Genomic DNA, 14,804 nt, shown 5'->3' with positions numbered 1-14,804 from the left:
CCCCCCCCCAATTCATTACTATTTTATCACTATCTAATATGAACATTGGTTGACCATTGCTCGTTGGGAGACAACCTAGGATCACTTCCTAGATACTGCATTTTTAATGTTTATTTGATTCGGGTATGGCCTCGATCACCTAGTCTCTATGATCAAACAACAAAGCTGGAAGAAACTTTGCCTCAATTTATGCAGGTATCTATGTCAAACCATAAGAGCACAAAGTCAGCCATTAAGAATCTGGAAGTCCAAGTGGGATAGCTAGCAAAATAGTTGGCGGATAGGCCGTCAAGTAGCTTTAGTGCTAGCACTGAGAAGAATCCGAAGGAAGAATGTAAAGCTGTAATGACAAGGAGCAGAATGGAAATTCAGACTGATGAAGGTAGAGCTGAAGAGAAGGTGGAGGGATATAAACAACAGTCGGCAACTGAGCCGGCACTAGAACCAGTTTCTGATTTTATTGAACTTGAGGAAGTTGTGGAAGATGAAGATGACCAACAGGAGAGAGAGACACCAATAAAAGAGAGTGAAATAGGAATAAAGATGAAGGAAGAACAAGAAAATGAAAAAGAAAAAGAAGAAGTAGAAAAAGAAAAAAAATCAGAAAAATGAAAAAGAAAAAGAGAAGGTTGATGAGCAGAAAAAGAAGAGCAAGAGTGAGGTTTCGAGAGACAAAAAGAGAGAGATTAATTTAGCTGAAAGAAAGGAAGTACCATATCCAATGGTAACTTCCAAGAAGGATAAAGAGCGACACTTAGCCAGATTTCTTGACATCTTCAAGAAGCTAGAGATCACTTTGCCTTTTGGAGAAGCTCTTCAACAGATGCCACTCTATGCCAAATTTTTAAAAGACATGCTGACAAAGAAGAACCGGTATATCCACAATGATACGATAGTTGTGGAAGGAAATTGTAGTGCAGTCATTCAATGAATCCTTCCCCCAAAGCACAAAGATCCTGGAAGTGTCACTATACAGTGTTCCATTGGCGAGGTTGTTGTGGGTAAAGCTTTCATAGACTTGGGAGCTAGTATCATTTTAATGCCTCTCTCCATGTGCCGGCAACTTGGAGAAATAGAGATAATGCCCACACGCATGACCCTCCAATTGGCTGATCGCTCATTCACAAGACCATATGGAGTGATCGGAGACATTTTGGTTAGGGTCAAACATTTGATCTTTCCAGCTGATTTTGTAGTGATAGACATTGAAGAAGATGTTGACATTCCCCTAATTCTTGGAAGACCTTTTATGCCCACCGCAAGCTGTGTGGTAGACATGGGGAAGAGGAAACTACAAATGGCCATAGAAGACCAGCAAATCAGTTTCGATATGTTTCATGAAGAGAAAGCTTTGCCTGACCAAAATGTTTGTTTGAAGGTCAATGTGATGAAGAAAAAAAGACTAAAGAAGAAGGTTCTGGAAGTTGGAACCTTATTGGACCCAGGATAACAGGATGATGCGTCAAGCTAATGACATTAAAAGAGCGCTTATTGGGAGGCCACCCAACTTTTCTTTCCCTTTTCTCTTTTTCATTTTGTATCTCTTGCATGTAATTAGGATAGTTGCTTATGATTATGATTAATTTTTCAGTTCGTTTAGTAGTGAACAAGGGGGCTTTTTAAGCCTAGGTGAAAAGATGGACAGAAAAGACTTAGAATAATTTTTTAGTTTTCCACCCGCTAAGTGCAACCCTTGCACTAAGCGCCATGTCTTCACGTGCTAAGCTTGAGCGAGCTCGCGCTAAGCGCTTAGACCCCTGGCTAGTTGGCTGAATAGTTCAACTAAGCACACATCACTGCGCTAAGCCCAACATCTTCACTAGAAGTTAACTTCAAGCAGTGGGCTTAGCGGAGATGATGCGCTAAGCGCCACTCCTCCTCTAGAAAAATCTTTTGTAGCAACGCTAAGCGCGCTGTCCTGAGCTAAGCCTCATATCCATTCTGGAATTGAACTTTCACGAGTTGGGCTTAGCGGCAAGATGCGCTAAGCACCAATCCCTTACTATTTTTTTAAATGCTTGGAAGTGCGCCTAGCGCGCTTGTTGTGCTAAGCCTAAACTACTCTCTGTAAGTTGAAGCTTGATTGTGCGCTAAGCCATTCATCTCAAGTTAAGCACATTTTGTAGAAAAATTTTGTGTTGCAGAAAGCACTAAGCACAGTCTGCGGTGCTAAGCCCCAGATCCTCTCTGAAATTTGAAACTTCAAGTTAGGCTTAGCACGAGGTTAGGCTAAGCGCATGGGCTTTAAACTCAAACATCATGTTGGCACGCTAAGCGCAACTATGCGCTAAGTGGGCCAAATGAAAATTCTAAAATAAAATAGAACTGCCATAGGCAGTTACCTTTTACTCCCTTTTGCTTGTGCCCACATTAGTGCTTTTGTGCATTTTGCTGCCTTTGCTTCAAGTTATTCCTACTTCCTTGCTTCTTCTTACATTCCAACATAATCCAAGTAAGTAGTGCTTCATTTTCATGTTTTGAACCTCAGGATAGACGATTTCTTGCTTTGTTAGCTTGCATTGTTGTTTAGGTTAGGGTTTTAGCTTTAGAATTTTCTATTTTAAGGATTTATTTAGGTTAGGTTTTAGAGCCCCTTAGGGGAAATGCCTGAAAAAGAGGTGAGGACCTGTAGAAGCAAAGCTTCATGATGAATCAAGATTGATTCAAAGATGTTTTGATGATAACAAAGATGATGACAAAGGTGATGACAAAAAGCTCTAAGGTCAATCAAAGAATGAGTTCAAGATGTTCAAGATAGAATCAAGAACACTTCAAGGTTCAAGAGGAAAGTTGAAGAACACTTCAAGATTCAAGAGGAAAGTTGAATTCAAGAATCAAGAATCAAGAATCAAGATTCAAGGATCAAGCTTCAAGAATCAAGATCAGGATTCAAGACTCAAGATTCAAGAATCAAGAGAAGACTTAATCAAGATAAGTATGAAAAGGATTTTTCAAAAAGTGAGTAGCACATGGATTTTTCTCAAAACATGTTTACCAAAGAGTTTTTACTCTCTGGTAATCGATTACCAGATTATTGTAATCGATTACCAGTAGCAAAATGAATTTGAAAAAGTTTTCAAATGAATTTGCAATGTTCCAATTGATTTCAAAAAGTTGTAATTGATTACAATGTTTTGGTAATCGATTACCAGTGCCTTTGAATGTTGAAATTCAAATTCAAATGTGAAGAGTCACATCCTTTCACATAAAAGCTTTGTGTAATCGATTACACTGATTTGGTAATCGATTACCAGTGATTGTTTCTGAATAAAACAAAAGATGTAACTCTTCAAATGGTTTTTGACTTTTTCAAATTGGTTTTAAGTTTTTCTAAAAGTCATAACTTTTCTAAATGGTTCTCTTGACCATACATGAAGAGTCTATAAAAGCAAGGCTTTGTTTTACATTTCAATTATCTTGAACAACCTTTACAATACAATCCTTTACAACTTTTGCATCTCTTTGAACTTCTTATTCTTCTTTGTGCCAAAAGCTTTCCAAAGTTTTCTGGTCTTCTAAATCTTGAAAACTTGTGTTATTCATTCTTTTCATCTCTTCTCCCTTTGCCAAAAAGAATTCGCCAAGGACTAACCGCCTAAATTCTTTTTGTGTCTCTCTTCTCCCTTTTCCAAAAGAACAAAGGACTAACCGCCAGAATATTTTTGTGTCTCCCTTCTCCCTTGTCAAAGAATTCAAAACGACACAGTCTGAGAATTCTTTTGATTCTTCTCTTTCCCTTATACAAAAGTTTTCAAAGGACTAACCACCTGAGAATTCTTTTGTATCCCCATTCACAAAGTATCAAAGGTTTAACCGCATGAGATCTTTGTCTTAACACATTGGAGGGTACATCCTTTGTGGTACAAGTAGAGGGTACATCTACTTGGGTTTGACTGAGAACAAGAGAGGGTACATCTCTTGTGGATCAGTTCTAGTGGAGGGTACATCCACTAGGTTCAAAGAGAACAAGGGAGGGTACATCCCTTGTGGATCTTTGCTTGTAAAAGGATTTTTACAAGGTTGAAAAGAAATCTCAAGGACCGCAGGTCGCTTGGGGACTGGATGTAGGCACGGGTTGTTGCCGAACCAGTATAAAAACTCTTGTGTGTTTGTCTCCTTCTTCCCTACTCTTTTACTTACCGCTGTGCATTTTAATTTCTGCTTTTACTTTTGGTTATGTTTCTCTTCTACTCCTTATTCTCTTAACAACATAAGTAAAAGCCTTAGAAGAGTAAATTTTTAATTAGTAAAGGTTTAGGAATAATTAATTCAACCCCCCCTTCTTAATTATTCTGAGGCCACTCGATCCAACAGGACCCCTATGTTTCTGCTAGAAATCGCGATGAACACGCTAAGCGCGCCTGTTGCGCTTAGCCTGTTCGTCGCAGCCATTAAATTTTTGGATTTCCATATGATCGCGCTAAGCCAACCATGTCGCGCTAAGCGCATTCATCCCTGCTGATGAACAAAAACGATGAGTACGCTAAGCGCGTCTATACGCTAAGCGTCACTAATGTTTCAAACACTTAGAATTTTATTTTATTTTATTTTTTGGATCAGCGCTAAGCCCTTGTTATGTTTCAAGGAGGTTAAGCTAAGCGGGCCCTGCTGCACTAAGCTCAACTCTCTTACTGTCTTTAAGCTTTTGTAATCAGGCTAAGCGTGTCCTGTGCGCTAAGGCTGAGTGTCATTTTGGTGAGGCTGAGCTAAGCGTGCCCTGCTGCGCTAAGCTCAAGTCCTTTACTGTTTTAAAAATTGTAGATTTAGGCTAAACCCAGCATGTTGCGCTAAGCCTAATCTACAGAAAAACATTTTATGTGTCTTCAGGCTAAGCGCATGTCTGTTGCGCTTAGCCCATAAGTAAATTTGCATAAGGTGCGCTAAGCCCAGCATGCTGCGCTAAGCGCCCAGTCCAGCTTTTAGTTTTATTTTTCTATTTTTGTTGAATAATCCCATTTTAACTCTATTGTTTGATCTTATTTCTTTCAGATGGCATCAAAGAAGAGAAAGGCACCTGCCACACCTTCCCAGGTCCTATATGACATGTGGCGTCCCTAAATAATGACTGGTTTAATAGTAATAAATTAAATAGCAGAAACCATGGGAAATTTGTTTTTTTCTTTTCTCTCTCTTTTTTTTCGCACTGTTATTCATTTCACGGTAATTAAATTCAGAAGGAAAATTATTTTATAGAGTCCTGAATGGCCAGCTCACAACTCTATTTGGATTCATTTCTTTCTGATCACTCATAACCTCTAAACTATTTTGCTCTTTCAAAAATATACCAGCCATCATTTTAGGTCGTCACGTGAGAAATAATAAGATGCGGTCGGTAAACTCTTTTCAAATAAAATTCGTTAACATTTCTTTTCAAATAACAAGATAAAACATAATTGTTTTTAACATCTAAAACCTTCCAAAATATGGGAGTTTGCAAAATAACATAGTGACATCCAGAGTAAAGGTAACAACTATGGTGGCTTCAGCCACAAATATACAATCATCAAAATTTCTATACAATAGGTCTACCCACCCAAAAATCAAAAGAGTAAACCTAGCAGTCTGAACTAGATACACCCACCCACAAAAAGTATGTATGCCTAGTCTAAGGAGTCATCTGCTATGATGAAGAGTCGTCACTATTCGCTGTCCCTCCAGGGCCACTCTCCTCTGTAGAGTCTGCCTCAGATGCTGACATAATATCCTCAGGAGAATCAACATCAGGGAGTGGGTCTTCATCATCCTCAGGTAAGTCAAGGGCGTCCATAGCAGGTTCAGGTGGTAACTCCTCTAGGTCCTCTTCAAGATCCTCTTCAGAGGATGACACCTCTATCACTTGAACCGGCTCAACTAGTCGATATGGAGTAGGTGTAGGTAGTATCCACTCCACAGGCTACTGAAGTATACGTGCGGGTTCCTCCGGATGTACTAATGAAGTAGCAGTGAGTCGAATTGTGCCACGGAACCGGCACCTCTCATTGCCTTCGAGGGTCTCCCAAACACCCTCTAGGCACTCCATCACAACGCGATCATGGATCAATTGCGCTGCCATCGCTATCTACAAGAGATGAAAGAAAGCGGGTAGACTCTTTCACAAGAAATCTAACTACACAGGTAACAATACCATGCGTCCCATAACGGCTACGCATAATCAGAATGTCTTTTTCAAGGGATTTCCTCTATGGTAATCGATTACCAAAGTATGTAATCGATTATCAGTGCCCCAAAATGAATTTCTCAGCCTTTGCACATTGGAATCTACAAGTTACACTGTGTAATCTATTACACATAAATGGTAATCGATTACCAGTAGCAGGTAGCACTGTGTAATCGATTACCAGTGCCCTATCATACTGGGTAATCGATTAGACACAATTGGTAATCGATTACCAGAAGCTACTTAACATCTTGTCTCCATTTTTAAACCCTGTAATCGATTACCCACGAATGGTAATCGATTACCAAAGGGTAATTTTCAGATACCACCCAAGATACATAGCTGGCCAGCCGCCACACAAGCCTCCTTGCTTCGTGGACTTTGTTCTTTTATTTGTTGACTGCCAGGAGCTCGCCTGTTTAGGTACGTCACAGATTCTCACTGACTGACTATGCCCGGGTTGGGTCGGGATTAGCCAAGCTTGTTTTTGGGCAATAGCACCCCACCTGACGTCCCCAAGGTCTCCTGACCCCCGCGACATATCTCCAAGTACCACTCTGTGGTCAATAAACAAAAGTAGGAAGATTGACTCTTCCACGCTTCCTCATATCAAGCTTATTGGATTATGGGGCACCCGTTATATGTGGTACTAGGTGCCGATCGGGCGATGATGCAAATCAACTATCCCATTTCCACAAGTCAGGCATAAGCACACCATCCCCAGTTGCCCACCTTTAAATTGAGCTCACGCACTCTTACGTAGCCCTTATCCTCGTTCCTCTCAGCACCGGGTCCACATCAACCCCTCCAATTTCACTCACATTGAATCCTACAAGTCCTAAACCATGTCTAAATCATGTTTGAACCAAAAACAAACTTCAAACCAAGGTAAATCGAAATATAGGTATCCAAAACCCACCAATTTAGTAAATTCTCAAGGTTTGAAAGGTGAAAATAAGAATTGGGTAATTTTGGGGTAAAATCTCATCTTCATCAAGTCTATAACATTGATTTAGACTTGCTCAAACTGGTTTTAAGGTGAAAACTCCACCTATTCAAAATTTGACCTCTCAACACCCAATTTACCCTAGAAATGACTCTTTCCTTTCACATTTGTCACTCATTTTTCTCATTTGCTCTACCCAAGCTTTCCTACAAGTCCTAATTGACATTCTAAACTAGAATCAACTCACCTTAGACTCCGATTTCCACTAACCCCAAATTTGGCTTTTCTAAGCCTCAAAATCTCACACTTTTCCACTCACAACACTACCATTCTCACATTTAACCCTAAGTTAACTCTCCCCATCATCTCTACCAGTTTTCTATCAACATTTTAAGCATACATATATCACAAAGCATCATTATTAAACCCTAAATCAGCATGGGTAGTTTTGCTCACATCAAACATGTCAAGTTTAGCATGATTTCAACAAATTCTTTCACAAATAACTACCCTAAGGCAATAACCTAGTAGAACTACCCATTATAGCTCCCAAAAACCCAACACCCACAAATTTTAAGTGAGAAGAAGTCCACCCTTACCTGAAATTTAAACCCCCACGAAGTAGAGGTATGCTCCACGACTCCGAAAATGGCTTTTCCTTGCAATTTGGGGTAGAAAGGAAGAGGAATTTGGAGCTTCAATGGAGGCTACAATGGTGGAGAAGAAGAAGAGAAAAAGAAACGTGGAAGGGAGAAAGAAGCTGCTGAAATTTCTGAAGAAAGAGAGAGAAGATTTGGCTTTTTATAGAAAAGGGTTTTTTTTTTCAAAAAGCAATGCCACATGTCCCATTTTAAATGGAACAAAAGGGCCCACCTTTTTCCTTTGATTTGACCTCATACTCAGCCACAAAGGAGAAAAAATTGGACCTTTTTGGATGCTGAAATCCTGCCTCGGTTTGCATGCCGCCTCTCTGGTTCCAGTTCCTCGTGTTTCTCTGCACCCATCGGGGCCCGTTTTCGAAAGTAGGCAACATATATGTCAAAACGCTCAGAATGAGACCATGAGCGTGGTTCAGAGGTTGATTTTGTTAAATTTTAAGTTGCACGCAAAAAACTATAATTTTTAGACTAATTAATTGAGAATTAATCTATAACTGTCCAGTTATGGATTACTCTTCGTTAATTAGTCTAACCCGCGTATTTCTCCCCCAATGTACATACTTCTACCAAGAATATATATATACACTGAATAATATATATATATATATATATATATATATATATATATATATATATATATATATATATTTGAATGTAACACTTACAAAATTCCGAGTAGAAATTCTAGGATGTCACATGACAGATCAAGGTTCACTTCTCTAGAGGCTTGGGAAAGGTACACAGACATAGTGGTGCCTAGAAAGATACTTTTAGAGAGAAATGTGGTGATATACCACACTAAGTTTGATGATTTCAAAGAAGAGCTTAAGAGAAGAAATTGGCATGAAGAGTTGACCAGCTTTGAAGAAGGCAGCATTGATGTTGCAATTGTGAGGGAGTTCTATGCTAACCTCTATGATCCAGAGGATAAATCACCAAAATAGGTGAAGGTCAGAGGCCATTTAGTGAAGTTTGACGAAGACGCTCTCAACACATTCTTAAAGACTCCTGTGATCATTGAGGAGGGGGAAACACTATCTGCTTATTCGAGGTTCGCACTCCTGAGGCCTGATCCTCAGGAATTGGCAGCCAAGCTCTATATCCCAGGGAAGGGATTTGAGCTTAATGTTGATGGCTTGCCATTGAAGATCCTCATAAAGAACCTGACTACCATTGCTAAGACTTGGAGCGTGCTTTCTTTCTAAAACTTGATCCCTACCTCACAAACATCATATATTACTTTGGATAGGGCCAAGTTGATTTATGTTATAATTTAGAAGATGGACATGAATGTGGGCTGCTTAATTTCTCATCAGATCTCTATGATCGCCCAGCACGACTCCTCTAGACTTGGGTTTCCATCCTTAATCATTGCTTTATGTAGAGCTAGAGGAGTCACTTATGATTCTAGGATGCTGGAGAGTCTTCGTCCCACCATTAATTTGGCATATGTGAAGAAGAACTGTTGGAATCTTGATGATCTAACAGTGACTTTCAGAGGGCCTCGCAAGGCCAAGGGGAAGAGGTCAGAGACTCTCCCATCTTCTGAGATTCCCTCATCAGCAACTCCTTCCATTATAGCTCCAGCTTCTTCTACCCCATCTCCATCTGCTCCAGCTTCATCTTTACCAACACCAGCTTCAGCTCCCACTCCTTTGCCAGTTCTTGCTGCAGTTTCTACAGGACTCTCCTCATTCACCTCTAAGACTTTATTTGCTATGTTGCAGAGCCTGCACAAAGGCTATATCATCATCGTGCAGTGCCTACAGAGCTCAGTTTTGCAACCTATGATGAGCATGGAGGAGTTCCTTAGCAAGATGGCTTGGCCAGGAGTCCAGCCTTCTCCTTCGGGAGGAGGTGAGGCCTCCACAGCCCAAGAGCCTGTGCCAGAGGAGGACGAGCCCATCCCTCCTGAGCCATTTGTTTATGAGACTGATCCAGTTAGTGCTCAGGAGGAGGTAGCATCACCAGCTCCAGTTCCTGTCTCTCCAGCACCCATTACTGATGATTACCATCCATCTGCACCAGCATTGGAGCAAGAGCAGCCCATTCCATAGGATCCACCAGTTGCTCCAGTGTTGGATCTTAATGAGCATGCAGAGGATCACCCATAGGATGATTGACACGATCTTTATCTTTTTGCATTTTGAACAGTTTATTTTCATCAGTTTATTTAGTTTATGCTTTATGTTTCAGTTATTTAAATTTCAGTTATTTTGTTTGTAGTAGTAGCTTGTGCAAAAGCATGATTGAACAGTGAACTGATTGAATATGATATTTAGTGGTTTGATTTTGTATGAAATGAAGTGTTGTGATTGATTTGAATGAAAAATTGTATGAATTGAGTGGATTGGAATGTATAGATTTTGTTTTGATCAAGCTTGCAGCCATTAGAAGAGAAAGAATATGTGATTAGCAATATGACTGAAAATGTTAGTCAGTTGTCAGATTGATTGTGAAGGAATGCATTAACCGTATCCCAATGAGAGTGTGATCCTTAAATTTTGAGAGAAACGACTATCATTTAGTACTGATTTTTGCATGAATCTCTGAAGTATGGACTGAATGCATGAAATTAAGGATGATGAAGGTCATGTTTGATTGTGATAGCCACTTAGCCAAAAAGTTGATCACGTGCTTGAATGATTTATCCCTTGCACCCAGTTTTGAGTTGAATGAATTTTTTATGGATGGAATCTGTAGAAGCAAAGCTTCATGGTGAATCAAAGGTGATTCAAAGGTGTTTTGATGATAACAATGATGATAACAAAAGATGATGACAAAGGTGATGACAAAAAGCTCAAAGATCAATCAAAGAACAACTCAAGTGAATCAAAGATCAATCAAAAAACAACTCAAGTGAATCAAGAACAATTCAAGAGTTCAAGATAAGAATCAAGAAGAATTCAAGACTCAAGAAGAAAGTCTAGAGTCAAGAATCAAGATTCAAGGTTCAAGATCTCAAGAATCAAGATCAAGATTCAAGACTCAAGATTCAAGAATGAAGAGAAGACTCAATTAAGATAAGTATTAAAAAGTTTTTCAAAACTTTGAATAGCACATGAGTTTTTGACAAAACCCTTTACGAAAGAGTTTTTACTCTCTGGTAATCGATAACCAGATTGTTGTAATCGATTACTAGTAGCAAAATTGTTTTGAAAAAGTTTTCAAATTGAATTTACAACGTTCCAATTATTTTCAAAAAGTTGTAATCGATTACATTGTTTTTGTAATCGATTACCATGCCTTTGAACGTTGAAATTCAAATTCAAATGTGAAGAGTCACATCTTTTCACATAAAAGCTTTGTGTAATCGATTACCAGTGATTGTTTCTGATAAATCAAAAGATGTAACTCTTCAAAAAGGTTTTGACTTTTTCAAATTGGTTTTAAGTTTTTCTAAAAGTTATAACTCTTCTAAATGGTCTTCTTGGCCAGACATGAAGAGTCTATAAAAGCAAGGCTTTGATTTGCTTTTCAAGATACTTGATACACTTTTTTTCACATTCATTTGATCAATCCTTTACAAGCCTTGAATCTCTTTGAACTTCTTCTTCTTCTTTGTACCAAAAGCTTTCCAAAGTTTTCTGATCTTCTAAATCTTGAAAACTTGTGCTATTCATTCTTTTCTTCTCTTCTCCCTTTGCCAAAAAGAATTTGCCAAGGACTAACCGCCTGAATTCTTTTTGTGTCTCTCTTCTCCCTTTTCCAAAAGAACAAAGGACTAACCGCCAGAATTTTTTTGTGTCTCCCTTCTCCCTTGTCAAAGAATTCAAAACGACACAGTCTGAGAGTTCTTTTGATTCTTCTCTTTCCCTTATACAAAAGTTTTCAAAGGACTAACCGCCTGAGAATTCTTTTGTATCCCCATTCACAAAGTATCAAAGGTTTAACCGTCTGAGATCTTTGTCTTAACGCATTGGAGGGTACATCTACTTGGGTTTGACTGAGAACAAGAGAGGCTACATCTCTTGTGTATCAGTTCTAGTGGAGGGTACATCCACTAGGTTCAAAGAGAACAAGGGAGGGTACATCCCTTGTGGATCTTTGCTTGTAAAAGGATTTTTACAAGGTTGAAAAGAAATCTCAAGGACCGCAGGTCGCTTGGGGACTGGATGTAGGCACGGGTTGTTGCCGAACCAGTATAAAAACTCTTGTGTGTTTGTTTCCTTCTTCCCTACTCTTTTACTTCCCGCTGTGCATTTAATTTCTGCTTTTACCTTCTATTAAGTTTCTCTTCTACTCCTTATTCTCTTAACAACATAAGTAAAAGCCTTAGAAGAGTAAATTTTTAATTAGTAAAGGTTTAGGAATAATTAATTCAATCCCCCCTTCTTAATTATTCTAAGGCCACTCGATCCAACAAGTGGTATCAGAGCAGGTTTCTTGTAGAAAGTTTAACAACTTCAAGATTAATGGCCTCTTTAGATTCTTTGTCTTTCAAAAGTATTTTCAGGAACAGGTTACTCAAAGATCATTATGAAGACCAAGTCAACTTGTGTCTCATGACAAAATCTGATGAGAATAACAAAGAAGATTCTGTAAGGAAAAAATGGTACATAGACAATGGATGTTCCAAGCACATGACGGGTGATGTATCCAAATTCACAACTATTTCTCCCAAGAAAAGTAGACATGTTACATACGAAGACAACAACAAGGGTAAAATTATTGGAGTCGGTAAAATAGGTACGAGTTCTTCTACTCCTATTGAAAATGTGTTGCTTGTAGAAAGTTTGAAGCATAGTTTATTAAGATTTAGTCAATTATGTGATAAAGGATATAAAGTATCTTTTGATTCTGAAAAATGCGTTATTAAGCATGAGCATGACAAAGATATTGAACATATAGGTTTTAGAGAAAATAATGTTTACATGATTGATCTAAAACAAAAATCTGTAAATGATAGATGCTTTTTAAGTAAAGATTGTGATCCATGGTTGTGGCATAAGAGAATTGCTCATATTAACATGGATCATCTAAATAGATTAATTTCAAAAGATCTAGTTATTGGATTGCCAAGATTAAAATTTGAAAAAGATAAGTTATGTGATGCATGCCAAAAAGGTAAACAAACAAAAGTATCCTTTAAATCTAAAAATATTGTTTCTACCACTCAACCATTGCAATTATTACACATGGATTTGTTTGGACCATCTAAGGTCATGAGTTTTGGTGGAAGTTACTATGCATTAGTAATTGTTGATGATTATTCTAGATATACTTGGACTTTTTTTCTTACTCATAAGAATGATGCATTTCATGCATTTAGAAGACTTGCCAAAGTCATTCATAACAAAAAGAATCTCAAAATCATCTCCAACAGAAGTGATCATGGAGGTGAATTTGAAAACAATGATTTTGAAATGTTTTGTGATGAGTATGGCATAGAACACAACTTTTCTACACCAAGGACACCCCAACAAAATGGAGTAGTAGAAAGGAAAAATAGAGCCCTAGAAGAAATTGCTAGAACTCTTTTAAATGACACACCTCTTCCAAAATACTTTTGGGTAGAAGCAGTTAACACTGCATGTTATATTATGAACAGAGCCTTAATTAGACCTATTCTTAAGAAAACCCCATATGAACTTTTTAACAATAGAAAACCAAACATTGCACATTTACATGTTTTTGGATGTAAATGTTTTGTTCTAAACAATGGTAAAGAAAATCTAGGAAAGTTTGATGCCAAGGCAGATGAGGGTATCTTCCTTGGGTATTCCTTACATAGTAAAGCATTTAGAATATACAACAAAAGAACTATGACAATTGAGGAATCAATACATGTTACTTTTGATGAAACTAATATTACCTCCCCAAGAAAGGAGTTTGTTGATGATATTGCAGATACTTTTGAAGATACTCAAAATGAAGAAAGAAATCTAAAAAGAAAGAGAGATGATGAAGACAAGGATGATCAAGATGACACAGCATAAGAAAATGATAATCTTCCTGAAGAATGGAAAACTTCAAGAAATCATCCTCTTGACAACATCATCGGTGATATCTCAAAAGGGGTAACAACTAGACACTCTCTTAAAGATTTATGCAATAATATGGCATTTGTTTCATTAATAGAACCTAAAAAATTTAAAGAAGCTATTATAGATGACCATAGGATAGTAGCTATGCAAGAAGAATTAAATCAATTTGAAAGAAATGATGTATGGGAATCAGTAGAAAAACCTTCAGATTATCCAATCATAGGAACTAAATGGGTATTTAGAAACAAATTGGATGAAAATGGTATAGTAATCAGGAATAAAGCTAGACTTGTAGCAAAAGGATATAACCAAGAAGAAGGTATAGATTATGAAGAAACTTTTGCACCTGTAGCTAGATTAGAAGCCATTAGAATGTTATTAGCATATGCATCTATTATGAATTTTAAACTATATCAAATGTATGTCAAAAGTGCTTTCTTAAATGGTCTAATTCAGGAGGAGGTGTATGTGGAACAACCTTCTGGGTTTGAAGATTCACAAAAACAAGATCATGTCTATGGATTAAAGAAGGCACTTTATGGACTAAAACAAGCACCTAGGGCTTGGTATGAAAGATTAAGTAAATTCCTATTAGAAAAGAATTTTACTAGAGGGAACGTAGATACTACTGTCGCAACCTACCCTTCGGCGGGAGGGCGGCGCGAGGGCTCACGGGTGCATGTTCCAAGAAAGGAATACGCGCGGAGTCGCCACCAACGTTTATTTGAGGAAAACGTCGGAAAAACCGGAAAAGACGTGGTCTACGAATTTTAAGTGAAAGGTTTGTGAGTTGTATTTACGTACGGGGAAGGTATTAGCACCCCGCACGTCCGTCACAAAGGACGACAGCCTTTAATCGAGTGTGAAAAATATAACTTCAAATTGTTTTATTTTCCATTTTTTACGTTTTTATGTCTTTTTATGCCTTTTTGTATTTTTTATCTTTTTGTGGTCGACAAGGGTGTTTCCTTTGCTCCTACGTATTCCTCAATTGTGATAAGGAAATCAGACCTACGTAGTTCTTTGAAAAGGGGCGAATCAAGTGATTCTTTTTA

General features: G+C 38.1%; 1 protein-coding gene across 1 annotated transcript; it reads left to right on the top strand.

The window, feature by feature from the left end:
• Positions 1–9,042: 9,042 nt before the first annotated feature.
• LOC114368198 (predicted GPI-anchored protein 58) lies at positions 9,043–9,819 on the top strand. The gene has a single exon (XM_028325531.1). The coding sequence runs from the start codon at positions 9,043–9,045 to the stop codon at positions 9,817–9,819; it is 777 nt and encodes a 258-aa protein (XP_028181332.1).
• The last annotated feature ends 4,985 nt before the right edge of the window (positions 9,820–14,804 follow it).

Source organism: Glycine soja, chromosome 9, assembly GCF_004193775.1.
Source record: "Glycine soja cultivar W05 chromosome 9, ASM419377v2, whole genome shotgun sequence".
NCBI lineage: Eukaryota > Viridiplantae > Streptophyta > Magnoliopsida > Fabales > Fabaceae > Glycine > Glycine soja.
Note: the sequence above shows the minus strand (reverse complement) of the source record. Positions and strands in the feature narration are given on the sequence as shown.

What these genes read in the sequence shown, in the direction of transcription:
- LOC114368198 (XM_028325531.1), top strand. Translation starts at nt 9,043, where the DNA reads ATGGACATGAATGTGGGCTGCTTAATTTCTCATCAGATCTCTATGATC.